We start from the raw sequence: 27239 nt of genomic DNA, 5'->3' as shown, positions 1-27239 counted from the left end.
GCTTTTAATGAGCAAGAGACTCATATGCATCTTGCATTTGGATGCACGATGGAAACGCTCAATCCAGTTCCAAATTATGAGTACCAAGGATTTTTGTTGTAGCTGCGGTAACGCTACACGGCTCGAAACAGATCAAGCACAAGTCAAGCTCAATATTTCGAGCAATCCTCAGCTTAGTCACTAGAGGAGACACTCGTCTCAATGCATACCGAGAAGATGACAGGACCGGTTATAGCGGCACATAGTGGCCATCAGGTGAATGGTGTTGAACATCAATAGCCTCGCTCGCTCTGAGACTTGGGTGAGTTGATTATGCCCGAGCTGGGAGGAAGTCGATCTAAGCCATGATCCAACTCTTCACACCTAAGTTGGGGGAAACGACTCCTCAGTTTAACTCGAATAGGCATAACTGTGCCCGAAAGTTCTTTTGAATGAAGCGCACTAATCATAATGACCGCGGTTGTTTCCCCGCAGCGGGTGCCTGTCAGCCTGTGCCGTATGCGGGGAAGTTCAGAAAGTATGCTAACGTAGTATCCGAATCCTTCGTCAGTTCGCCTAAAGTCTGGCATCACTTCAGCTTTCGCACTATTGGTAGACTCGCATTTGAAGGATTCGAAGGACATGGCCACAATGGGCATCATGACAACATCAAGAATGAGAATACATGATTCCATTCGTGGAACGAAGAGGGAACGACAGTTACGACACTCCCCAAGCAAGATAGTTGGAGCGCGTGAGGCATCCTGATGTTGAACGCTCTCGAATACGAGACATCGGTTACCATCGAGTGCATTGTTAAGATGTTTCAGGGATTGAGATTCAGAATGAAGGCAAGTATAAAAGATCCGTCTCTTTCCACACTTATCGTCTGTATTATCTATCCTCAAAGCAACATCAGACCAAGTAGTCGACGTATCTTACACACCTTCAACATGTAAGTTGCAATATCTCGCCCAAATTGCAACATAGTTGGGGCCAGTGCTAACCTCACCACAAAACAGACTCATCCGAATTCAACCCACAACAAAATGCAGTTCACCAAGTTTGTTCTCGCCGCTCTCGCAGCTGCCGTCGTTTCAGCCACCCCAATTGCCGACGCTGAAGCTCCCACCATGATGTTCAGCGGCGAGAGGTTGACCGCACGCCAGTACTGGTGCACCGCATGCAACAATGGCAAGCAGACTTGCTGCACCGCCACTCAGTGCAGCTCTGGATACCCTTGCTAAGAGGCCGATCCGGGGCGACATCAGCTTAAGATACCAGACGACTGGTTTCAGGGGTCGTGATACTCACATACCGTTGGTTATAAATATGACGTCTAGAAATCTGTATAAGATGGCCCTTTTTGTACGTCAGTAGTCATGACTAGTTAAGAATCAATGTCACTGCGATCCAAAAGTCTTCTAATATGTGAAGCGGAATGCGGTGAATCTTTTACATTTGAAAACTGATGCATGATCTGATGAGATGCCTAGCCAATCGACTGTGACGTTGGATCACAGACATGAACTCGTCAAATTCAATGCGGCGGCGTATTACCATAGAGGAATTTTATTATGATGGCGTCACTCAGGCTCGTAGACTCTAGTATCATGCCTAGCCAAATTCGTCGGGGATATTCATTCCCTCATACCTTGCCGTGTCCATTCACGCTGCGTCTCTTCTGACAGCCTTTCCCCGTCGAGCCTTTAGTTCTCTCTTCTTTCGTTTACTCCTTCTGTACTTCCTGACTCCACACCATGTAATAAGACAAATAATGATTGCTGCAATGATTGGTAAGCCGATCAACAAAACCAAACGCATGGTTTTGCTCATGGCATTTCCGTCCTTCCCCCCATCGTGATCATATATGCCATCAGAGATTCTATCACCGGGTGTCCAAACGGGCACGAGCATTGAATTTGTCAAAGTGGGCAGTTGGGGCGTCAACGTTGGCGTGTCGGATGCACCCCAAGTCACGGCCCAGGCTTCGTGCACCATCAGAGTCTTGTCCTCAGAGACACTGGACCCGAATGCTGTGGCAGAAGCGTATCGACCGCAACGTTCCGAGAAGATCGACGTGGCGTAGATGTATCCGTCGAAGAAGCGAAAATCGAAACCCCTGCAGTATCACGTCAGGACATTTGTCGTGAGGTGAAAACTTCCACTCTCAATCCTGGATCACAATTAACAGGTGCCTGACGAACCTGTCGCAGCAATAAGCAGTTGAAGCCCCTGAACTGGCTACTGCCATGTTGTGATATATCCAGCCATCTGGACATACTCCAGGCCTGAAGTTGAGTCGGTTTTCTGGCGCTCGGTCAAATGAGCCAGATGGGTAACAAGATGCAGATGGATCGTAAACTAAGATAGGCGTCATCAGCGTGGTGCCGCTTGACACAGGCACAGGCACATTCGTCGTTTTCCATTGTGTTGAGCAGTCTGATGGCGCTACAAACGGTGCAGTGACCGTGAGCGGCGTCGTGGCGGTTGCAGGAAAAGCTGCCATGACGTCGGAAGACACAAGCAACCTGGCAGGGCCTGGTTGGTTTGAGGTTGCGATCTAGCTATTGATGGCCGGACAAGAAAAATGTACTTGGAGTGCCTTTTAATCATTTGAAGGCACTTCGAGGTTGATGCGCCAAGGCGGCACAGCTGACAGAGGAAGGACACTAGAGCAGGAGAGACACAATGCTCTCCAAAAGTGGTAGGCCGACAGTGAACCGGTGACCTCGGGTTGTATGTGTCAATACCACATTAAGCTTACTAGGCATGCAATGTCAGGGATCTTCAGCTCGCGCTTATTCTCTAGAAAAAAGAATCAATCCGCTCAACGAGAATAAACCGATTGAAATGTTCTGGGCAGGAATACGAATAGGCGTATCGCCAACCTGGTAACGACCCTGCGTCATGACTAGAATTCCAGCGTAACAACCCATGACTTTATTTGAGACAGCCGTAGGCGAAACCCAAAGGAAGGTTGTATCTTTATTTGAGTCGTCGGGAGAACGTCAACAACCGCCGACTACATATCAACTCCCATGAATACGTAACACGACGTCCAACTGCTAGGCTTCTCATTTCAGACAGTCCTGTTACACCTTGCCGATCATTACCGTCTATTTGAGTTGTTCGGAGCGCGGTACTGAGTGGAAATCTGTGCCATGAATGTGTTGCTCTTACTTGATTGTCGAAATTGGCAGATATGTGGGTGGCTTGCGAAAATCAATTGTACTACGAGTAGCTTGCATACAACTTGAGCTTCCGTAGCTGCACTCGATGTTGATTTTGAGTCTTTCCGAAGCTTGATTGATAACAATTGTGGACGTGCTGCATGTCGGCCGCCGCCGCATGCTTCAGGGCGAGTGGGTTACCTAGTTGCGCGCATCTTAATATGGCAGCTCCAATTTTCCCTATGATCCAGGACCGAGATTCGTCATTTTTGCTTGACTTGGCTAGATCTAACGTCCTTGCAGCCGCCCGTGCTACCCGTTTCTCAACTTTCAGTGTTACCCACCGGGGGTTGTTGAGGAAAGATCGTCGGTTACCCCATCGCAGCCTTACTACCCCTGTTGACAAAAGGGCAAATTGAGAAAGGAGAAGGATGGTTCGGCATTGAGTTTCCGCCCCTCTTACTGAAGAAATACAAAAACAGAGACTAGGGCTTCTCATCGTGGACGCTTCCCAGAAACATCGCGGAAACAACTCACGCAGTCGTTCTTTGCCGAGGGGATCCCCGGTGCATCACGATGCGCCTCACACTCTGCATCCTCCTCGCCCAGGCGGTCATGGGACTGCCCCGACACAACCCCTTCATCAACACTAAGCGACAGTACGACCACGACCTTCCCCGAAACACAACCGATGAGTACGACTTTGTTTGCATCGGCTCCGGCCCGGGAGGCGGCCATATGTGCTCGAACTTGGCCATCGCCGGGTTCAAGGTGCTGCTTATCGAGGCCGGCGGCGACGGTGGTCTCCAGTTGATCCAATCCGTGCCAGCCATGAACCTGGCTTCGACGGAAGACTGGAGCTTGGCTTGGGAATTTTACGTGAACAAATACGCCGACACGGACCTCGACAAGCGCGACTCCAAGATGACTTACAACACCACCGAGGGCAAATACTGGACGGCGTACAATGCCACAGGCAACCTTGGCACCACCGCGACGCCCGATCAGATCCCCGAGAACGCCGAGCCGCTTGGCATTCTTTACCCGCGTACCGGGGCTCTTGGCGGGTGCTCCCGCCATAATGCCCTGTTCAGCTTGCAGCCCTACGACATGGACTGGGATGACATGGCTGAACTGACTGGCGATGATTCATACGCATCTGGCAACATGAGACAGTACCTCAACCGGGTCACCAACGTCGCCTACCAGCCACACTCGCTCAACTCGGGCTCCTCAGGCTGGTACCCGATGCGATACACCTCGCTCATCACCGCCGCGACGGACATCAAGATCGTCTCTGTACTCTTGGCGGCCTGCACGGCTTTTGGCAAGACAATCATCGGAGAAGTCGTGGCCACCGCGACTTATCTCGCCAGTGTTTTGACATCAGATATCAATGCGCCCGGTCAACTCATGGTCCCTGAAGTATATCAGGTCCCGCTGGTGATGCGCTCAGATTCGAGACGCGGTGGAGTCTACGATTTGATTGTTGACACCGCTCTTGCGACCAACTCTGACGGCAGCCGGAAGTATCACCTTGACATCATGCTTGATACGCTCGCCACCAAGGTCACCTTCGATACATCCGGCGAGAAGCCTCGCGCAAACGGTGTCGACTACATGTCTGGAGCAGCGCTCTACCGTGCCGACCCCCGCTCCAAGACCGCACAGCCATTAGGCACCGGCCACGTCACAGCAACTAAAGAAGTCATCGTCGCAGGCGGCGCCTACAACACGCCCCAGATTCTCAAGTTGTCAGGCGTCGGGCCCCGTGAAGAACTCGAGTCTCTTGGCATCGATGTAGTTCTGGACCTCCCAGGAGTTGGCACCAACCTCCAAGATCGCTACGAGCAGACCATGGTCTCTAAGACCCCGACCTCATTCGCACTCACCGAGAAGTGCACATGGCATCCGGACCCGGAACTCGATCCCTGTATGAAGACCTTTGTCGACGGCACCACGCAAACCACTCGCGGCGCGTATGCATCGAACGGTATCGCCATTGCCATGATCCGCAACTCAACAACCACGGAGCGCGGCGAGCCCGACGTCATTATCCTCGGCGGACCAGCCAACTTCACCGGCTACTACCCAGGCTGGTCGCAAGGCGCCATCGCTGACTCCAACCATTGGGCTTGGATCATCCTCAAAGCGCACCAGCGCAACAACGCCGGCAGTGTTACTCTCCGCTCAACGGACCCGCGCGACACGCCTTTGATCAACTTCAAGAGGTTCAATAATGACGAAGACGCGGCGAAGGATCTGACGGCCATCCGCGAGGGGTATGAGTACGCTCGCCGCGTCATGGAGAACGTGCTGCCGATTGGAGGCGTGCTCTCTGGCAGCAACGGCTCACTCACCTCTGGGCTTGGAGAAGTTTTCGATGGTGTCTTTGAGGAGGCGTGGCCCGGCGCTGATGTTACGGGCGATGCGCTTGACCAGTTCATTCGCGACGAGAACTGGGGCCATCACGCCGCGTGCTCGGCTCCTATCGGCCGCGAAGACGACCCGATGGCTGTCTTAGACGGCGACTTGCGAGTGAGGGGCATCGATGGCTTGCGTGTCTCCGACCTGAGCGCTTGTAACAGACTGCCTGGGTTCTTCCCCATCATGTGGATTCACCAGCTGGTTGAGAAGGTCGCCGATACCATCGTTGCCGAGTACGCGTCGTAGAGTTGGGGCTTGGATGTTCTTGTGGAGGGCTTGAGATATTTGAAGTAGGGGTGCTAATAGTAATTGTAATCGAAGACATCCATCCGTTAAATCATCGCCATTGCTGAATGAGATCAAATGTGCATGCGCATGTTTCTCCTGCGGGCTTAGATAACTCCGATGCCCCTGATCTTTGGCTGAGTGACACCACAGACACCGGTTATGATAAGTAATCATGCAGCGGTATCGGTCTTCACGCATCTAACATTCACCGCTACCGGATAGTAAAGCTCGATTCCCCACGCTTCTAGCAACTTACCGGTATATTGGTCCTGATCGATGAAGCCAGGCCCAATGAGACCTCATCCGGGGAGATCGACCTCGGACTTGCCCCACAGCGGAATGGACCTCGGAGACAACGGACCTGATCCGTGCAACTCAGTTGACACAGACCTACGAGGATCTTTAATCTAATAATGAGCTGTCTACAATCACAAGAGATGTAAGGGTCCTCTCATAGAGGCCGACTATCCGCCATGACGCGGCCTCAGCTACCACCGTGATGATATAAAGAGACCATCAATGATTTAATCACTCCAAATCATTCCAAGAGGATCGTGAGCCTTCCGACTATTGAAGCCTTCATCCTATTATGTCTTTCCTCGGCAAAGTGGCAGCCATCGGACTGGCTCTGCCAATCCTGGCTGAATCGACTGCTTTCCTCCCTCGTCAGGATGTCAACACCACTTGCGCCGATATTCACTACTTTGAGGCTCGCGGCACGACTCTGTCTTACCCTGGGAGCCTTATTACAATCATCGACCCGTTGATGGAAGCCTTCCCGAACAGCAACTACGCAGATATTGTATATCCCGCCACCGACGAGACCGGGAGCGACAGCTACTTCCAAGGGGTTTCGAATGGCGCGAAACAGATCACTGAATACGCGCAATCTTGCCCCAAGGCAAAGATCGTCCTGCTGGGTTACTCGCAAGGCGCGATGGTTCTGGGAGACATCTTGGCCGGGGGTGGCGACAATGGGATCCTGGGCAACTTGACCCAGCCCTCCATTGACTCATCCACAGTCGGCCAGCAGAGTAAGGATGGGAAAGAATAATCAAAAGCCGGTGAATACTGACGTATGATCTTCAAGTTGCGGCGATTCTTCTCTATGGAAATCCCCGGCACGTGCCGAACCAGACTTACAACGTGGGCAACGCGTCCGCCTTCGACGCCACAGGGGTGTGTCGCGTCTAATTCCCTGCATTTGAGGATACACCGATAGGCTAACTTCACCCTCGTAGAAATACCCTCGGACAGCCAAGCAGCTTGCTGCATTCAACCTTTACGCCGACAGAGTCCATGACTACTGCAACTATCACGACGGAGTCTGCGATGCTCGCGGAACAGGCAACCTCACTGCCCACATGGCTTATCCCTCAGACTATGATACTGAGGCAGTCGCGTGGCTGGAGTCCATGTTACATTAGAATCATACATGTATCATCAATTGACTTCGCAGTTTGGTCTTGATTAAGTTGTGGACTCAGGTACCGGTATGACGAAGAAAAGGTTGACAGGGGCGGCTAGATACATAGGTATGTAGGGTGTGGATGGAGTAGAAAGGCTCCGTATGTCTCCTATAGTCATACAGAAATTCACGCTGGAGTGCTTCGCAGAACGAATTCCAGTAGAACACCAGTGTGAAATTTTGTATGACTAAAGGAAACATCAGGAGACCTCCTGGTCCATTCACACCCTACGCATCTAGCGTCAAAAGCAGTAAATATTGTTTTTCGAACGGAAGCCAACTTTTCTCTACCCCCACGGACATTCCACAATGAGCTTAGTCTCAATCAGCATCATCAGAGGTGATCGTGTGCCTTGCATTGCATATCGACAATGTCCCCAAGTGCTGATTTACCGGCTCACTTGGAAAATCCGTCACGGATTTCGATGAATCTCAAGTACCTGTCCTTGGCCCAGCGTCTGCATCTCTTGCCATAGATGATCATGGGCAAACTGGTACCCATGATAACAAAACTCAGGACGCCAAGAACGATGAAGCAGTTCTCCATGCCGGTATCGAGCCAGTAGCTGGCAACAAAAGTGAAGACCATGGCGATCGTATTGTTGATCACAGCAACGCCCACCATGCCCTCGAGAACCATCTCCCTGCATAGATGTTAGTTGAAGCGCGCGGATGGTAGTATTTCTGCAACTTACGGGAAGGCATCGGCAAGATATGCCAAACTCAAGTCTCCGGCGCATCCATAGCCAAAGCCAATGAAGCCGAGTCCAACATACGGAACGGGCCAGTCCCATCCACGTGCTGATCCAATTCCAAAAAGCCACATGCCTGTTGGGAATATAATGGTGCATAGCGCCATGAGATAGAGACGGAACTCAGCCTCCATGACGCCCTTGTTTCGCTTGATCATCCACTGCATGAACTTGTCACTGCCGTAGCCACCGTACGCGCAACCAATCAGACTGCCAATGAGGGTCGGCAAGTTCATGTTTCCAACTTGCGCGGGCGTATAGTTCCAAGGCTCTCCGTACCACCAATCCTCCTGTACGGTGAGATAGAACGTCAGACAGATATTCTGGAGACCCCACTGCCAGCCGGCGTACCAAACGGCCGGGAAGGTGAAGACGCGGAGGGTGTGCCAGAGGCGGTGGAAGTACTGTTTCGCGCCGGTACCCTGGAGGTTGGGTGCAGGAGTGATGATGCGAATCCTATCCCAGTAGGTCTTGGGCCGGGCATAGGAAACAGAGGCACGGTGGCGGGCGGTCTCGGTCCGCCCGAGATCAACATCGTGACTAGTGTGCTCCTCCACAAGCTGGCTGCGCTTCTGAGTCGCATCATTTGCGCTTGCATCCTTTCCATGAGAGCCATTTTCTGAAGTTTTCTCTGCGATCGGGGCGCTGTGCGGTGCGTGATCAATGTCACTAGTCAAGTAGCTGTCGCGGTTGAACTCCGTTTCCTCAAGCCCGAAGAAGAGTACGATCAGACTGACGCCGCAGATGATGGTGCCCAACCAACCGATCCAACGCCAGCCGAGATGGCTAGACACGTTGGCACCAATCAGAGGTCCCAAGTAGGTTCCAATGGCCGTTGCAAAGGTGTAAATACCGAGCACACTACCGGTCTGGTGCTCAAACCAGATGTCGAGAAGAGAAAGTTGGACCGTCGCCTCTCCGACTGACTCCGCAGCGCCGACGAATAACTGCGACCACACAACGCCATTGACGTCGGTGATGCGCGCGTACCAGATAAGACCGCCGATGTTGAGCAGCATCGAGATAAGATACCCGAGCCGCCGGCCGTACAAGTGGACGAGCGGCGAGCTTAGCAACGTCCAGTACCCAATCGCAACGAACAAGACACCGGCACCGGTGTTGAACACGTCGTAACTGATGCCGTACTCCTCATTGACGCCGTCCGCGCCCGAGCCGGCGTTGTTCGAAGTAGCAGCCGTCAGACCCACAATGTACAACACCAGACAGGAGTGCCAGATTTTGCGCGCAAGCGACCATCGCAGGGGGTCATTGGGGGAGTCCGTCGGCTGCGGGACGAGGACGATGTCGCCGTGCTTCAGGAGCGACGCATCGCTGGAGAAGGTGCTGCCATTCTCGTCGTAGAGGCGGCGCGTGCCGGGGATGACTTCGTGTTCTTCAAAGTCGCTGGTGTGTTGTTGTGGAGCGGCCATGAGGGCGGAGAACTTTCGCTTGGTCGCGTGCGCACGCGAGCAATCAAAGATGGCGTGTTCTTTTCTTCTTTGCGCCGGGGCGCAATTTGGGTCTGCAGTAATGAATTTTGATGATAACTTCGTCTATGAAGCCGACGCCTCCAGCGTCGCTATTGTCAACTTGGAAGCATGCCGTGTCTTGGTGATCGAAAGGGAGGAAAGAAGGAGAGAGGCGAATTTTCGCAAAGGAGACCGAATTTTCTTATCTTGAATTGGACCCAATTAATCACAAGTTTTTACGGGTGGCCGGCCCGGTCCTACGCAGGACGTCATCTCACTTTGGAGTGGTATCGGGGGCCTCAGAACTGCTTAGTGCAACTTGGAGAGTGGGTTTCCGTGCTTATTGCCGTCGGTCGGGCTTGAAGATTCTGCGGCCCAAACAGCGAGGGGATGGGATAGCAACGGGGGTATGTAGGATTCGGGGTTGATTCATCAATATCGGTGTTACGAAGGCTATGAGACACTTTCATGTGAAACTCGAGATAGAAGTCGATTTGGGGGCGTCGGTCTTTTGAAAAACAGTCAACACGACACCTCGGGCCTTGAACTGATCATGAACGATGAATGTGAGATAGAGCAGACGCTGTCACCTTATCAGGACCCATTCAAGCCCGTCCGAGTCAGCCCAGCCCCACGAAGCCGGCAACCCCTGCCATGACGCAGGAACGCAAATGCGCGGTCCGTACCGCAAGAACGAACGCACCTGCAAACATTCTGGCATTTGCTTGTTGGTCTATCCATGATTGGCCTGAAGGTTAAACTGGAAGCACAGAGCTGAAAACGAATCTACGTGATGATAGTCGGCTGCATACCCGTCCTAACAATTGTCTCTGACTTTCCACAAATTGGATGTGGCTGAAGGTAGAAGATGGAATTCGCTAGTGTACTGCATAGTATCTGTCTGCCCAAGGAGTCAGGGCTTTCCCCAACTTACCCGCCACGATGATAATCAGTACACATTGTCATTACCTGATGCGAAATCGTCTTAGAAGAATATGAACATCAGTTGTCGCGATGGAAGAGATTGGGTCAGCGCTATTGTAATATGACAGGCAGCCACTACATCTCTTGGTCTCAACGGCTGTGCATCAAGATTTACGCCATCGCGTGCTCGTGTCCAATGACAACCCCAGAGGCATCAGCAAGCGCGCTCTCAAATTTTAGCTAAAACTTGGGAGGATTTGGAAAGGTTGGGTCTGGCCCATCTCCAGACTCCCACCGTCAGCCCGGGAGGACCCCCTGTTCATGGTCTTCAGCTAGCCGCCGGAAAGCGGGGTTTGGAGGTGATGCTACCGTGCTGCCTAAAGACACAAAACACCGCCATAAAAAGTGAACCACTTCTTAGGCAACCATTTAGAGACCCGAGCCTGTGGCCCAAATCGACCTTTACAGAGTCCGATATACGTTGAGCCCTTGTCCGCACTCCATCGATTCGGTCATTGCAGACTCATGATTGACTGAGAAGGCGATGATTTGTGGCGGCATGCAGGGGTCGTACTGAAGTCCCTCCTTCAACGTGCCGGCTGCCAGTTTTGAGTCTGACATGCATTGCCAAGCGCAAGCTGAAGCGGCATCCGGATCTAATGCAAGGCTTCTGGGGTCTAAAACCAGGCGCGGCTCAGAAGAAAATTGCCCTCACTGGTCAGCGAACTCGCGATCGGGAGAGTTGACCATGTGGTTGGCGGATAGGAAACTCTTCCCCTGGCCGTGGGAAGATGGGCCCGCAACGTTGAATCCTACGACCTCTCCATACATAAGTGAACACCGCTGCGCCCCCGAATGGTTTCTACCAAAGTTCTTAACGTGTATGTCTTGGCATTGCCGTTCAGCCATGTGGTCATGATAGGATAGATGCATTGAGGCTGCCTCTTTTCGCGATCCGATCCAAGCCCTACGCCCGCTGAGCGGGTACAATCGAATCCTCCGAAAGTTAATCAGGCGTAGCCCCGGCCTGACTACCGGAATGGCGCCGCACGGCACGGACTCCCGGACCTCGGCGCTCGGCGCCAACGATTACTTCACCGGTAGCTACGGTCGGCCATCCACGAAGCCTTTCACAACGAAGGAAAATGACGCATATCCAATGGAAACTCCTGTGGATATTCGCCCGACACCGGACAGCCACCATGGACTACTGAGCGATCCGACCTTTAGTTCGGAAAAGGGCAGCGCGAAGGGAGGTGGGAATTCTATCCACCGCGTGGAGAATGTGAGATGGCGCCCGGTCTGGCTCCGACCAGTCACTCTATCAAGCTTCCTGGCACTGTTCATCGCCTTGACAATCGTCCTTCCCGTGATGCTTTGGTACTCGCAGGAAAACGATGGCCTTGTCAGAACGAGAGAGAATCTTGTCTACCTGTGGCGATTCGGCCCGACCGCAAGTAAGTGCAAATCAATTGAGGACGGGAAATAGACTGCTGACTTTCATTCATCCTAGTCCTAACCATCATCTCCTTGTTTTGGGCCCGAGTCGAGATTCAAGCCATTCGATACATGCCTTGGATGGCCTACCGTCGAGCACAAGAGCAGAGCAAGGATGAAGACATCTACAACCTCGATTACACAGCCATGCTGTCCCCCGCAATTCTCTTTCAATCCTTGAAAAGAAAGCATTACTTCGTCTTCCTCATCTGTTTTGTCTCTCTCATCCTCAAAATCCAGATCGTTCTCGCGCCCTCCCTCTACAGCCTAGCCGCCATCAGAGTCTCCGAACCAGCCGAAATCCAAGTCCTTAACTCTTTCAACACAACCGCTCCGGCCACGACTTATACAGAAGGAAGCGCTTACTACATGGCGAAGGCTCTCGTCAACTTCGACATGCGCTTCCCCTTCGGCGTTAACGAGAACTTGGCATACCAGACCTTCAAATTCAGTAACGGCACCGCGCGCGGCACGACCAGCTCGCCCCTGAGCGTCGACGTCGACGGCTACTTTTCGAAAATCGAGTGTCTGAAGATGGAGGACTACACCGCATCCGCACCAACCGTCTCCAGCGTCAACTATCACACGTTCAATGTCAGTCTTACGTTTCCGGGCTGCGACGCACAAGTACCTGTGATTAGCGACCGGATCCTGTGGGACAAGAACAAGACTGCGAAAGGACAGACCACCGGCAATTGGGTGGTCACCAATTCGGTTGGAAAGCCTTGTCCTAACTTGCCGCAGCAGTTCAACCAGTCGCTTTACTATGCGGCGAGATTCGGGGGCTCAACCAAGAATGCATCGCAGCCGGACTTCCTCAACGTTGCAGCGGTACTCTGCACGTCTACCGGCTGGGTGTCAAAGGTCAGAGTCGTCGACGACGGTGTCAGCCCTAACGTTACAGAGTTGCCAAACGTAGTAAAGACGCCGGTCACTGCTGACCTTTGGACGATGCTCAACTCGGCTATGCCTGAGGCCGGTGGTCGCTGGGGTACTACGGGTGTTGGCATGGTTGCAGGGCCGGTTGATTCTCTCTCCCAATTCAGAGGGGAATCGCTCGCAGTGGCAGTGAACGTCTCGAATCCGTTATTATATACCAACGAGATCCTCCAGTTCGCGGTATTGAATATGTCCCAAGCCCTTGGGCCCTTGCTGGGACACTATCGGCTTCGGCTGGACGACGAGTCTCAACCAGCTGTGGCCGGGACTAACGTCGACAGCGTCAGCAAGCTGGTTGTCAATCAATGGGTCTGCTGGACCATGGCAGCGCTGTTTGCTCTGCTCAGTCTTGTGGTTGCATCAGTATTGCTTCGGCACACGAGTCGCACCGCGGTCTGGTACAGAGACCCCGCGACGATTCTCGGCAACATGATCTTCTTCAAAGAACATCCTGACCTCGCGGACCGCGTTGCCCATAGTACCTCTCCGTCAACGGTCTGGAGCCATTGCGACTTTACCCCACTGGTCTTGAGAACCTGGGCTCGAGCTCTGTCTTCTTTGCTCACATTCGCCATTGTTGTCGGGCTCTTGTACGCTTTGAGGGTCTCGGAGATATCGCAGGGGCTGGCAACAGTAAGCGAGGAAGGGTACCTTCATTTGCTTTGGACTTCGATCCCGGCTCTGGTCATGCTCGGCGTCTCTCTGTACACAAGCTGCTGCGACTTCGCGTACAGGGGTCTGGCTATCCTCTCGTGTCTTTCTACTCGCTCATGCAGTGCGAGGGATCTCGATGTTTCCTTGATGGATATGCTGGGCCTTCGAGCCCTCTACCTTTCTCTAAGGAAGCGCGTCTGGGCCGTGACATTGTCACAATCACTCGCGATTACTTGCGCCTTCCTTACGACATTAGTATCTGTCATTTTCACGGTCGAGTCTATTCCTGACTCTCACAAAATCCAGCTCCAACAGGAAAGTTGGTTTGGCTCGACAGAGATTGGGAGAGGACTTGATGGACTGTCTCTTTCGAGGAGCAACCGGCAACTGCTGAGCAGTCTTGTGACCAGACAAGGTGAAGCGTCGCTGGCGTACCCAAAGAACACCTACGATGATCTTGTGTTTCCGGTACTTGGAGGTGTTGACACAGTTCCTCTATCACCAAACACAACCATTACTGCTACGTTACCAGCGGCAAAGCTGCACTCGATGGAGTGTTTCAAAGTGCCCGAGTCAGATTATGATATCAACATCACCAGTTGGGTAGAAGAGACGAAGTACTACGAGGCCGTCATCACCCAACAGTTCACCTGCCCAAACGGTACTGCAGCCGAGCTGTTGAACCGCTTGGACATGGGCGTCGCTACGAATCGACTTGGTGTCTCGTACATGGCGGATGTTTTCTATTCCCCCCAGAACACGGCCGATATCAACATGGCTTGTAGTCTAGGTGTTAACGTCACCGATTATGAGTATGCGTCATGGAGATTCCAGACGTACGCTTGGGGCAAATTTTCGACGGAAAAGAATGGCTTCGATTACTTCTCAATGTGGAGATGCAACTACACCTGGGTCGAAGCAACCACGCAGGTTCATCTGGCCGCGAACGATGGCGAGTACGTCTTGGACCCCGAAAGACCCCCTCAAGCAGATCTGTCTACGATCAAGCCGTGGACGCCTACTCTGGACATACCCCATGTCGATCAACAATTCATCAACATCCAAGTTGGCGATGCCTATCCCCAACTAGCCGTCGCCGACTTGCTTGCTGGTTGGATCGGCGAACAGTTCAAAGCGTTGATAGAGCCGTTTGGAAAACTTCCTCTCGAAGCACTCGGAGACGCGGGCCAGGATGAAGAGATCCTGCAGGGCTTGCAACACAACTACGGCCTTGTTGCCGCGCAGCTGGTCAACATCGAAAATCGATACAATCTGACATCACGCTCCAGGAACGCGGCGCCGCCTGACGAGCTTCCAACTTTGGAAGCAGTTGTGAGCGACATCGGAAGACGTCGCCTGGTGCAGAACGCAACGGTTTCGTACATCTTGGTTGCGATCCTCGTAGCCGTGGCTTTAACTCACATTTCCGCGGTGCTGTCCGTGGTAACAAAGCGTATTGTGGGAAGGAACTGGCCATTCCACTTGGATGTCAAGGGCCTGGCTCCGGATGGGTTTCACAGTATGGCCACCATGGGTGCGCTGTTGCGAGGGTCCAATGCGTCAGATCATCTGCCGGAGAGCACCCAGTTGTTGTCGACAGACGAGCTTCACGGTAGGCTATCCGATCAAAATTTCCGGTTGGGATGGTTCCAGCGTGCGTTGGGGCAAGCAAGAGTGTTCACGATTGGGGTCAGAGGGGATGGTGACTTTCAGTACTTGGGCGGCAAGACGGCCAAGGTCGATGATGGAGGAACATTTTAATGAAGTAACGGTCTGTATGATAGCTTAAAAGTAGAAATTTTATTCACAAATTCATGAGGTATGCTGAACGGAGTTCGTCCGGCAAAAATGAGCGCCTAGACCACATAAAGTGAGGGCATCAAAACAGCAAAAGAAGGTCCATCCAGGATTCGAACCTGGGCTTACGGAAGGGACTGATTGTGAGATCAGAATCCGACGTCCTAACCAACTAGACTAATAGACCGACTGTTTCATGAATGGTTCCCTCGCAATTGCTGGTTGTGTGGGACGTAACGTGGGGTTGAAGCCCTCGCAGTGGGTACTTCAGGATGCATGGGTGAACCGGCCGAGAGTGGGGTGAGAACCTTCCGGCCGAACCTCCGAGAGAGCCACCGCCTTTTATTTCTCAGTATCTCGAGTTCTTCCGACTCCAGAAGCGTACTAGTTTATCTAGACTTATATTGCAAGCAAGGGCAATGAAACCAACAAATGAAGCCTGCAACCTAGCCACAGGAAGCAAACACATCTCGAGCCAGCCATTGTACTGGAGCTTTTTGAAGCCAATGCTCAGTACTAAATACAAGGAGGACGTTTTTGATCTCAGCGATTTGATGCAACACCCAAATAATAGCTGAGGCAGCAATGTTGGCCAAATTTACGCAAGCATCTCGGTTGCCATTATGACCGAGCCCAGCAGCCGTAGACACAGAATGGAGGCGTCCGCTAGCGACATGATCAAATTTCATCACGAATTCGGGACCACGAGGTATCTCATTGAGGTCAGAAATATGCCTCAATTCCATGGTGGTATCTTTGACCACGATCCTAGACTAGTTATTCCCCTCTCCTTCAGGGATAACCACGCGATGTTGGCCGCAGCCAGAGACAAGCAACGGAGATGAAAGAAAGAGCCAGAAGGGCGTTTCCAAGCAATAGCCAGTCCAAACAAGTGTAGCCCAGCCGACCTAGACATCGTCCCGGCTCCGTAAGCTTCCCATCTTCTACTTGTTGGTCAAGTCAGCCACAAGACCGGCGAACGCGAGGAGAACAGCGGCGAGACCACTGGTCTTGATCAGGTAGTCGAAGGCCTCGAGGCCCGGGCCACCGGTCATGGCACTCTCGCAGAGTCGGATGATACCGACGGCGGGCTCTTCGTGGAACATGTGCATGACCAGGGCGGTAAGCCACTCTGCAAATCGCACTTAGCAATTTTGTACATCGCGGCCTTGTTCAGGGGAGCTCGGGAGACTTACCACTGACGAACTTAGGCATGCCCCAAGTAATGGCACACAAGACTGGTCCAGACACGAGGCCAGGAGCCGCCATGACAGTCAAGCCAGCGCTCATGAAGGACAGGTAGATGAAGTTGGTCGAGCGAGTGATAATCCAGTAGTGGACAGAGGCAAAGCAGTTGTGGATTCCAGTCTTGAGCTCGATGACATGTTCAACGATGAAGTCTCCCAGAGCTTCGATAATGGGGACGAAGTCGGGATCGTCATCATGGTGGGTTTCGCAAGGATCCGCGGTCACGATGGCCTCAAGGTCATCGACAGAGTAGAAACCGAAGGAGACGATGCGAACGAGGTAGGACAATGCATTATTGCCGAAGCTGTGAGCGTGGTCGCTGACGGCAGACACAATGGCCTTGATATCACGCTCAACGCCCTCCTTGATGCCGGAAAGCTTGTCCTCAATGGTGTGCTTGAATTCGTCGAAGGAGTCGATAGGACAGAAGTCGAGGGAGCCGGGGACCGCGTAGATGTTGTCACCGGCCGTCTTGAAGTAGTCGTCACTCTCGATGTGATTGACAGAAGTCTGATTGATGGAAGACGTATCGGGGACAGCGAAGCAACGGTCGTAGGGGGTGGTGCTGTCTTGAGCCGCGACACCGCGGAAGAAAACACCGCCGAACCAGCCAAGAGGGAGCTGGTCGCGACGCTCGCCCTCGCGCTCGTCGTACTGAACGCCAAGCATCATCAGAAAGATGCCGGCAAGGAGGAGAAACATATTGATGGCCTTCATGATGATGACTGGCGCGATTTCGATGTGTTTGATGAGAGGAGCAATGAAAGTTTGGTAGGGTGGGAGGTGGTGATAATTCGGGTTGCTTTGGTTGGAATCAAAACAACAAGATCAAAATTAATTATGTTTTTGAGTACCTGCCCACCAGGTCATGTGACGGACCCTTCTCTACTGTTTAGACGCGTAGAAATATGGCTACATGACGCTCGAGGTGGTTGTGCTTAGACGCGTAACATGGCTTTGGTGCGTGGTTGTGAAATGACGACTAAGACAGACCTTGCACCCGCTCACCACCATAAACCTTCCATTGGATAACGAGTCGCAGTGTATGGCCAAAGCAATAACCACCTCAGTAAAGACAAACCAATGTTGAGCCTCAAAGAAGTTCAAAGTGCTGAATATACTACTCAGTAGTGGCTGTGTTGTTGATTGAAACTTTCCCTCAATCAACAATGGTTGTAGTCAAAGAACAATTCAAAGTGACTTCCTAACCAGACAACTCCTCGTAGACTTTGCGGCTCTCATTTCCTACTTACATCGGAACCATATTTGTTCCATTCGTTCGGAAGGTAATGTGAAGCTAAGTGTTGGACTTCCCCTTTGGCACTGCAAAACATTTCATCCTTCAACCTGGGATGCTGGCCGGGTGTACCAGCCTAGATTGCATTACTCGTCTGCTGCAAAGCTCTGCGACAGGCTGTTCTTACGGAGTTGACCTTCCACTTGGTGGTCAGATTGTTATCTGCAAGAGCACTTGACTGTAGAGCAATCTTCAAATGGATAATCTCAATCATAATGGTTGGTGGTCGTGGCCCGGCTTCGTTATCGTCAATTGCACGTTTGAAAGTGCAAAAAGCCACATTTCGTGTTGGCATCCAGTCTCACCATAAGTACGCCTGATGACCGCTACTGCGACCCAGAAAATGAGCTGAAAATGCAACTTCAGACGCCTAAGACGAATTATTGCTGCTCCGCCTGCAGGATTCGGGCGGCCATTCCTACCTTGTCATACGCTAACCGCATAAGCCCAGCCGCATGCGTTGGGACATGGTGGTGCCCCCATTGGGCTGCCTCAACTCCCTTGGGCGTTTTTCCACTTCGGCTGCACAGCCCCGTAACTAATAAGGCTACAGGGCTTTTCGGTGTCATCGTTCCCATCGCGATGGAATTTGCGGCTGATTTGTTGTAAGGCTCTGGAGGGATTCTGGGTATACATAGGTGGCGATGAATCCGTTCTAGGTCTGTGCAATTCGTCGCAGTTTACGAGTTGGGCACTGCTCCTAGCTTATATCGGCGTTGGCGACGACGCGTTGCTTCCCAATTACGACCTAGCCCCGGTAGCACTCACATCAAATATGCCAAGCCAGAGCCAAGTTCGTCGTGTATGGAACAGACTAAGAAGCTCGCGGCCGAGAATCAGCCGACATAACACACATGAATACGACGACAGGTATTTGAAATACTCCATAAAATTTACAACGTATTTGACGCCTAAGCAAACACCCAAACTAACACGTTTCGGCCCAGAGAGAAAACCGGCTACCGCCATGACAAGGTCGAGTCTGGGAGGGACAAAGACACAAATAATCCACAGCAGCGGACATTCAGGAACGATGGATGCCAAACCTATCGACAGAGACATAAGTCTGAATCGGAAACTCAGCAGATCCGGCCTACGCCCGGACGCGCGGTCACTTTCTCAGCTGAGCAGGGTGAGAACGAGGCGCAGCCCTCGAATCCGCGTTCGGACAAGACCTGGCCTCGCCCACGAAGGACGTCGACTATTATCAGTACCCTGAGCAGCAGCGGGAAGTCAATTAAGTCAGGATTGAAGAAGCTTAATTGCTTACCTCCCATTTTTGCTGTCTACCAGGGACCTCGTCATTCTGAGCGAGACTACCACGGTCCTCCGAGAGCCAGAACGGTGCCAATTCGCTCTGAAAGATCATATGGCTCTAGCAATGCTGTTGTATTGTCTATGAATAACGCGGAAGACGAGACTCGACCTAAACTCGTACAGACTGCCAGCACTTTCCCTAGGACCAAGATGTCGAATTCTTCAAGAAACCTCCAGGATCCCCGCACCAGACTTCGCGCCAGAGCAGAAACGAGCAAGGTTTTCAACAAGATATGGGAAGAGAAGGCACTTCCTTGTCTCCAAGAAACTATGGAAGCCAAATATAAGGGCGACTACAGCGTCACAGTTCAATTCGATTATGTCCACAGCCAACGAATTATCGAAGTCATGACCGAGATTGAGCTTCGAGACGACATCAGTGAAAAGGTCGAAGCGGCAGTTTTGCGCATCTTCAGAATTGAACCAATGATCTCGCTCAGTGTTGGCTTTCAATTTGTCGAAGGGACTGTCGAGCCAAGCGCTGATACATCATCATCAGCCCCGGCGATGCTTGAAGAAGGCTGGGATGGCCCTATCAACACGATTGCCCGTAGCCAGCTTATGCTGGGCGACTCAATCGGTTGTGATGGGATAGAAGGCGCAGCGACTCTCGGCCCCAAGATTAATTTCAATGGGAAGCTTGGATACATTGTCAGTCGTCACCTATTCGATACACTCTCCACAACCGGAGCAAAACCTTCACCCTCGCTCCATCTTGTCCATCCAGCGGGCGTTGACTGTCCTGAAAATAGCCAAACTCAACCCATCGCTGAGCTCCACGCGGAATCGGGACCGGCGTACATGACATGCAGAATTTCCAGGACACTTCAGGCCTTCATACCATCCAAGAATCAAGACTCGCCACATGTTACTACTGACTGGGCGGTGTTTCTTGCGCTGGAGACAAACCTGAAGATGAGGAATTGCCTTCGTTTTGTCCCCCAAGAAAGAGAGGTTGAAGGGAACTCGGACGATATTCCTGGACTTTTCCTTGAAAATCCTGGACTGCATGTTATCCAGTGCAGCGGAAGAAGCAGCGGTCTCAGATATGGCGTTGTATGTGAAACACCGGCCGCAGTGAAGCATTCATCAACAGGAACTAGAACTAGAGAGTGGTACGTGGAGAATGAGGAAGGCTGGCCAGGAATGATTTCACAAGGCCAATGGAATACCGGCGGTATTGGCATGCCGGGCGACTCGGGTGCCGCCATCATCGAGATGGAAAGTCAGCGACTGGTGGGTCAAATTTGGGGCCGAAATGTCTACGGTGGTGACCCTCGCATTAGAAGGATTGCGTACTTCACTCACTTCGTGGACGTTTTCGATGATATCCATGAAAAGTCCCCAGGCATGTCTTATCCGACTATCTTTGATCAGACTGATAATCAGTCGCAAGGGCCGCCGGTTTTACTTGCCATGGATGACAGATCAGGGACATCTGCTGGGCAATCGCTTCAAAGACACAGCTACGATTCGACTCCTCGACGCAGCCGGGCTCATTCTACAGACGAGAGGACCATTGCCACTACTGTTTCCGAAAGATCTGCCTTCAATTTGGATTGGCCTTTGAAGAGCGGAATCATAGCATCGAAGTAGGCCTTGGCTAGTATGGCATGCAGGCGATCTGTGGGGAATTTTCCCAATCTGTATTTAGTTTGGCTGGGCGAAAGCCTGGAACATTGAATTTGAATTTCGGTTCTCTGCTTACTTTCACAACGTGACGATGGTTCTTTCTAGCGCAAAGACTTAGCTGTACTTATCGACGAATACGCCTACGAACCTTTGAAAAGACCGTCTCGAAGCGTCGATAGTTCACCCATTCATAGCTGTGTTTCAATGATTCAAAGAAGCCCTCATTCTTTATGCTGTGCCTTCATCTGTAATTCGAACAGAATAAGTAAGGGTCAAAAGGAAGCACAATTGCAGATGTAGATGTAAAAGCTTCGCATATGCCTCACTGACTTTGTGCCTGGGCCCCAAAAGTGTATCCTTCCAATATTTGCAGTGAATTTTCTTATCATTATATACATCTTCATTACTAAAATGATCCAAACACGTTTCCATCATGATGTCACATCTTCCACATCAAAGCACGAGGCGATAGCTCACTGCCTGATGGAAGTGGTCTAGAGCTTAGCCGGAACGGCAGTGAAACCGCAAGCGGCGGCAGCAGCAGTGACGGAGGTGCCGTAGTACTGCCAAACGTTCTGGGCGTTCGCACACTGGAGGCAAGCGTCGTATCTGGCGATCCACTGGTAGTTCTCGCAGTAGCCCGCCTCGCGGGACAGGGTGATCGAGGTACCTGCAAGCAAAGATTAATCAGCTTGTGCTAGATGTTGTGTGAACAAACACTTCACTTACCGCAGTTCTCGTGGCAGAGATAGGCGGGGGTACCGGGGGCAGGAACGTCCTGGCGCTTGGCGAGCATTTCCTCAGGGAAGTCCCAAGAAACCTGGTTGCGGGTGACAAGAGGGGTGGCAGAGACCAAGGAAGCGGCGAAAGCCACGGCGCAGGTAATGGAGAAACGCATCTTGAAGTTGTAGGAAGAAGTTTAGTTGTGGATGTGGATACTTAGTGAGGCGCGAAAGTTGCTGGATGAAGATGTCTAAAGAACTCTCCCTCAACTGCCCCGTACCAAGCAACCCTTTTTATCTTCAACAACCTCCAGTCCCACCTGGACTGCTCCCTCCGGCATGCCCAGAAACTTAGTCCAGAACAGGAAGTTCGTCCCTTGAACTGCGCCGACCGATATCGCGCGCGCTATTGACATGAACCTTGGCAAAGCAACTCCACGGTGCCATCAGCCGATCCATCCCAGAAAGGAGCGGGCTGCTGAGCGTATTCAGTGGGGCCGATTCGACCGAGAACCTAAAGGACCCCTGCGGCGGGCTCGTCCCATCTAATCTTATCAGATCATCTGATAATCAGCATCCCTGTCTGGGTCCGGGACAAGACCTCTGAACTGGATCGTCATATCCGAGGGGCCCCCCACGTATGCGACCCTAAAACTCTGATTTACGAGCTTGTTATATAAATGGTATTTTAAGGTGGCGGACTCGAACCAGCCCCAGAGCACATGTCAAACCTGCCAAAAGGCTTTTTGACAGGAATCACAGGATCTTGGCGATGCAAGTGGAACTTCTTCAATCTAATCGTTGAACCTTGACAATGGGCTCAACTGGCTAGGCACAATTCATTCATAGATTCAAGGCGAAATCAAGGAATTTATCGTACATGTCACATCAGTGCTGCGGGCAAGTATTTGCTTGATGATTTCTCGGACCAAACTTGGGTAGGAAACAAGTTAATGTCAGTTCTCGACATTTTGTATTTATATACACGCTGTTTTGCGTCTTGAAGATGATGAATATGTACAACGAAGTAGAGTAATTATATGGCGGAATCAAAGAAGTGATTAGGTGGCGCGCTCGCCACTGAATGCATTGAAGGACTGGCTCCTCAAGCGGGGGTTCTTCTCAAATGCCCAGTTCCTGGCATCGTACAACACCAGGGTTCCGTTTGACAACTGGATATCTAAAAGGTAGACGAGGTTAAGCGTCCATGCTTGGCGGTCACCCTGAATGCTTCCCATCGTGAAACGGAGAACATCATCGCCACTCAGAGTCTGATTGTACACGGCTCGGAAGTTCTTCACGTTGCAAACCTCCACGGCTTCGGCAGTAACATCAGTGAAACTCGTGATACGATTCTCGGCGTCAAACTCGTGCCCAACAATGACGCTAGAATTGTCACAGACGAAACCGTCCAAGTCACTAGAGTGGGACGACTCCACGCGAACGTAGTCCCATGGGCCCAGCGAGGCGGGAATCTCGGCCTCAACTGTGAACAAGCTCGCACCGTCATAGGGCGATGTCACCAGTCGGTCGTAGATAGTTGATCTGTCCACAGCTGTGTAGTACACTGCGGCTTGGTGGACCTTGTCAACAGTGGGGAACTCAACCACATATGTGCCTTGCTTCATCGAGGCGGCAAAGGCCGGCGTGAAGCGGCACATGAGGAAGAAGTCGCCGACCATGTTCTTGTTCCAAGTAGTCCAGTCAGCGAGGGCAATAGTGTACAGGCGGGTTTCCGCGTCGAAGGAAGTGGACCCTGCCTGGGCACCAGACGCAGACAGTTGGTCGCCCTCGGCGATGTCGGTGATCTCAGCGGGAACGGCGAAGGTCAGGACCGAGTCTGCCGCAGCCGGACTGGGAAGGGAAATCTGAACATGGAGTTCCATCCAAGCCTCGGGATCGGTGATGAATGGAGTGTCTTCGCGGAGGCGCTGAAGCTTGAGAGAAGTGAAAGCGCCTGATAGACCAGTTGGCGTGGCAGTGGCGGTGAGAGTTGTGGTGGGGCCTGGAACGGAGATGGGAACGGTCGTAGCGACGGCGGATGTTGTAGCGGGAGCAGCCGTGGAGCTAACTGTGGCAGACGCAGTTGCCGAAGGTTGTCTCGTGGTGAAAGTAGCATTCTGGCCAGGGATGGGATCGTTGCCAAGCTGGATTGAGAACGGGTCCGAGAGGAAGAGCTGCCAGTCTTTCGGGTTGGATGCGTCTCCAAAGATGCGTAGAGCACGCGTGAAAATGCGGTAGCGGCCCGAGGGGATGTCGGTTCCGTTCGCGAATGCACGGAAGGTGATGAAGCTACCCTGGTTGAAGCGGACAACTTCCCTCATGGGGAAGTCCATGTACCCGCCGGGGACAACGGGTTGGGATCTGACAGAGCCAAGCCAAGCCTTGGATCCGGAACCATGTTGGGGTGGGTACGAGAACTGTTCTGTGGTCCAATCCACGCCGACCAAGTCCACTGAGAACTCGTATGTACCGTACCTGAAGGCGAAGTAGGTCTCCGGTGACTCGCCCTCGGCTGGACGATAGGCCCGCCCTTGATAGTCGATCGGAAGCAGGTCACCGTTAGAATCATCGTATCGGTATGACTCTGGGCCGTGGTGTAGCGGAGTCCAGTTGTACGTCGAAGCTTCGACACCGATGTAGGGAATGGTGATCAGGTCGTCATTAGATCCTGCCAAGAGGATTTTGCCACTCCAAAGTGCGCCGCTGTCGGCATCGAGAGACGGGGCAGACAGAGTGACCTCGATCTCCTGAGTAGCTCCAGCAGGAACAGTGACAGTCTTTGCATCTGTAAGTGAGCCGGTAGCGGACAGGAGAGGCGGATAGTAGACGTTGGGGTACCAGATCGAATTTCTGGAGGCAACCGTAGATGCCGGGATGTGCGTGACGTTATAAGTCACTTCCTCAGTCCCGGTGTTCTGGATGCGAATGGTATGCGTTGTGACACGGTTGTCGGTATCATTCAATGAGAGGGTCGGCTCAGAAAGCAAGACCGTAGTGCTGTCAAACAGCTTGGAAGCATCAATGAGACCAGCACCTTGCTGAGCAAGAGAAGCAATCTCCGCCACGACACGGGCGTCGCCGTTATCGAAAGCAGGGAGAGCAACGGCAGTTGAAGTCAAACGCCGGACGAATTCAGCGCGATCCTTCTTTGCATACGCAAACCACAAGGCTGCAACACCAGAGATGTAAGGCGTCGCAAATGAGGTTCCTGATGAGATAGAATACCGGTTATCGGGAAAGGCACCATAGACAACACCTCCGGGGGCTGAGACGATCGGCGAAAAGCCATTTTCGTATGTTGGGCCCCAGGATGTGTAGCTCGAGATCTGGCCGGAGCTGGGAATCTCTGCGGCGAATGCTGCGGGCTGGGCGTCTGCCTGGATCTGGAGACGAAGAGTGTAGTTTTTTACAAGCTGCGTCGCGGCCCAGTCACCAACAGAGGCCGTTGTCACTGCCATCAGCTTGAGTGTGTCGGACCAGGGGGTCACATCAGACATGTAGTAAGCGCCCTGCTTGTACGAGTCGAAGAGGATGCCGAACCCGAAGCCGCCGCTTGCGATGGAAGAGTATGAGCTTGCGGGAGGGCATACACCGCGCTTAGCCAGCACGGCCGTGTCTTCAGACCCAGAGCCAGCGATGTTGCAAGAGTCGCCGCTGTCTAGAACGATAGGGACATCGACTGTCTGATTGAACTTGGTGCCATCGGGTGTGACATATGAAATGTTCAACGATTGACCGCTGGAAGATACAAGCATCGCTGGCCATCCAAGAGTCTGTGAAGCCTCAACAGACCCAACCGAGACAACACCGCGGCCTGCAGCAGGAGAGCTGGCAAAGTACGGCCCCATCTCACCCGAGTTACCGGCAGCGATGATGATGAGTCTGTCCTGAGCAATCTCGCTCGCGACGCGGGAGAGAACGGAGTTGGCATAGCCAGTATTGCTTCCAATGGACACCGAAATAATGTCGCAGTCGTCTGAGTCGGCAGCAAGCATACCCTTGAGGACCATGTCGTTGGAAGTCGAGTCCTCGCACCCAAAGACCTTGTACATGTAGATTTCCGAGTCAGGAGCAACGCCAGAGAAGTCCTTATGCGATGCCGCAATGACGGAAGAGACGAAGGTTCCGTGGCCGGCGCAGTCGGTGAGCTCAGTTGAGTTGGTCTCGATCAGGTTCTTGCCGCCCGCAACCTTGCCGACCAAAGCTGGATGGGAAACATCTACACCACTGTCGACGACGCAGACGCGCTGGCCTGCGCCAGTGATGTTGCGCTCGTGAAGCTCATCAACGCGTGTGGCGATATGCGGGTTCCATTTCTGGGAGCCTGTGGTAACTTCAAAGGACGCGTCCAGGGTGATGGGATACACCGGCCACGCACCAGCCACACCTGGGATACTCTTGATGTCATCAAGAGCGCCGGTGGACTTGTCATTCGTGATCTCCACCGAAACACCTTTGAAGCGACCGGAAATGGCAGAAAAGTCGTCCTTGACCTTAGCGTCGTATCCCAGGGATGTGATGTGGTCGACAACAGAGTCTGCGACTGTGGCGTCCTGTCTGGCGTTCGGGCCGGTTGAGGTTTGTAGCTCAACGATATACCTGCCAGAAGCGGCTTCGGACGCCGGAGTGGTCAGGCGATTGCGGCGACCGGCAAAGCTGCTCTCCTCGGCCGCCGCTGGATTGAGTGCGGCAGCGAGAAGAAGCGCTTGCGCGATGCTGTACCATCGAGCCATTGCCGGCAATCTTGATGAGATCGGTGGGATTGGCGATTGATCTCGAAACCTCGAATGTTGGTTTGACGGTTCAGGCGAAGCGAAAGCCAAGACGGCAAGGCCTTGGGTTACTATTTATTGCGCTTCGTTGCATCGTTGTTCGCTTTTGCAGGGCCCTACATCGTGAGAATGCACCCACTCTCACGAGGTCGCGATGCTTAATCTCCTCTTCATTAATTACATTTTTATGGGCCATGGCGCCGGTAACCGGCATGTAGCATTGGTGCTCATGAGAAGCCAAGCTGGATACAACTCCCGAGTCTTGGCAATGACCAACGGTCTGCTTATTTTGCCCCAATGGGGCAGGTCGTTGAAAAAGACTCATCTAACTTCACCGGGCGAGGGTTCAATCTTCAAAGGTTATCAGATCATCTAATAAACGGCTATGGAGCATCGTATGCAGGCACCATCCCTACGAGAGTGGGTGAGCTCGTGTTCCGCGCGATGCGAACCAGTAAGAAATGCCTCGCTCGAACCTCTCAAGGAAAGGCTTGGTGGAGCAGTCCTCCACCAAATAAGCTCAGCTCGGGCGACTCCCCAGGGCTGATCCGATCACTGCTGGCCGAGCTCCGAGGTGATTGTTCGGGCTGGAGTTCGGAGAAATCGGCAGCGCCGATATCGTGATTGAACCTGAGCAGAAAGTTGTTGGTAGTGATACGGCCTTTGGGTGACGTCGGAGTTGCTTTTACAAAAGTTCATACCATGTCAGACATCCATGGATTGAGCAGGTGGCTTTGTTGAGGACATCCTGCCGATATCTTAGAATCGGGCCCAATTGCTCAATCAGGCATTGTGCGATCCAATGAGGAGGGTGTTTCTTGAATGTGACAACACTATTTGCGACTAGGCTGAAGACAGTTGATCCAGCCTTTTGACTCAGG

The 27239-nt window shown here is 52.5% G+C and overlaps 8 protein-coding genes across 8 annotated transcripts; 3 read left to right on the top strand and 5 right to left on the bottom strand.

Moving 5' to 3' along the window:
* Positions 1-1647: 1647 nt before the first annotated feature.
* On the bottom strand, positions 1648-2488 carry CGCS363_v009220 (uncharacterized protein; the record flags this gene model as incomplete). Its single annotated transcript, XM_036641069.1, has 2 exons — positions 1648-2101; positions 2187-2488. 2 exons carry the CDS (start codon positions 2486-2488, stop codon positions 1648-1650), a joined length of 756 nt encoding a protein of 251 aa, XP_036492872.1.
* A 1240-nt stretch (positions 2489-3728) lies between these two features.
* betA-7 (Oxygen-dependent choline dehydrogenase) lies at positions 3729-5825 on the top strand (the record flags this gene model as incomplete). The annotated part of the gene is made up of 1 exon (XM_036641068.1): positions 3729-5825. The coding sequence occupies one exon, from the start codon at positions 3729-3731 to the stop codon at positions 5823-5825; it is 2097 nt and encodes a 698-aa protein (XP_036493073.1).
* Positions 5826-6456: 631 nt separating this feature from the next.
* Positions 6457-7294, top strand: axe-2-5 (Acetylxylan esterase 2; the record flags this gene model as incomplete). Its single annotated transcript, XM_036641067.1, has 3 exons — positions 6457-6901; positions 6958-7046; positions 7109-7294. The coding sequence occupies 3 exons, from the start codon at positions 6457-6459 to the stop codon at positions 7292-7294; spliced, it is 720 nt and encodes a 239-aa protein (XP_036493072.1).
* Positions 7295-7732: 438 nt separating this feature from the next.
* CGCS363_v009217 (putative MFS-type transporter) lies at positions 7733-9517 on the bottom strand (the record flags this gene model as incomplete). Its single annotated transcript, XM_036641066.1, has 2 exons — positions 7733-7979; positions 8031-9517. The coding sequence occupies 2 exons, from the start codon at positions 9515-9517 to the stop codon at positions 7733-7735; spliced, it is 1734 nt and encodes a 577-aa protein (XP_036492873.1).
* A 2002-nt stretch (positions 9518-11519) lies between these two features.
* Positions 11520-15331, top strand: CGCS363_v009216 (uncharacterized protein; the record flags this gene model as incomplete). The annotated part of the gene is made up of 2 exons (XM_036641065.1): positions 11520-11937; positions 11994-15331. The coding sequence occupies 2 exons, from the start codon at positions 11520-11522 to the stop codon at positions 15329-15331; spliced, it is 3756 nt and encodes a 1251-aa protein (XP_036492752.1).
* A 980-nt stretch (positions 15332-16311) lies between these two features.
* Positions 16312-17332, bottom strand: CGCS363_v009215 (uncharacterized protein; the record flags this gene model as incomplete). The annotated part of the gene is made up of 2 exons (XM_036641064.1): positions 16312-16499; positions 16564-17332. The coding sequence occupies 2 exons, from the start codon at positions 17330-17332 to the stop codon at positions 16312-16314; spliced, it is 957 nt and encodes a 318-aa protein (XP_036492751.1).
* Positions 17333-21355: 4023 nt separating this feature from the next.
* Positions 21356-21759, bottom strand: CGCS363_v009214 (uncharacterized protein; the record flags this gene model as incomplete). The annotated part of the gene is made up of 2 exons (XM_036641063.1): positions 21356-21531; positions 21591-21759. The coding sequence occupies 2 exons, from the start codon at positions 21757-21759 to the stop codon at positions 21356-21358; spliced, it is 345 nt and encodes a 114-aa protein (XP_036492750.1).
* An 885-nt stretch (positions 21760-22644) lies between these two features.
* prt (PII-type proteinase) lies at positions 22645-26319 on the bottom strand (the record flags this gene model as incomplete). The annotated part of the gene is made up of 1 exon (XM_036641062.1): positions 22645-26319. One exon carries the CDS (start codon positions 26317-26319, stop codon positions 22645-22647), a length of 3675 nt encoding a protein of 1224 aa, XP_036493471.1.
* Positions 26320-27239: the final 920 nt, after the last annotated feature.

This window comes from Colletotrichum siamense, assembly GCF_013390195.1.
Source record: "Colletotrichum siamense strain Cg363 chromosome Unknown KSG_Cg363_contig06, whole genome shotgun sequence".
Classification (NCBI taxonomy): Eukaryota; Fungi; Ascomycota; class Sordariomycetes; order Glomerellales; family Glomerellaceae; genus Colletotrichum; species Colletotrichum siamense.
The sequence above is the reverse complement of the archived record's forward strand: the minus strand, read 5'-3'. Positions and strand labels throughout refer to the sequence as shown.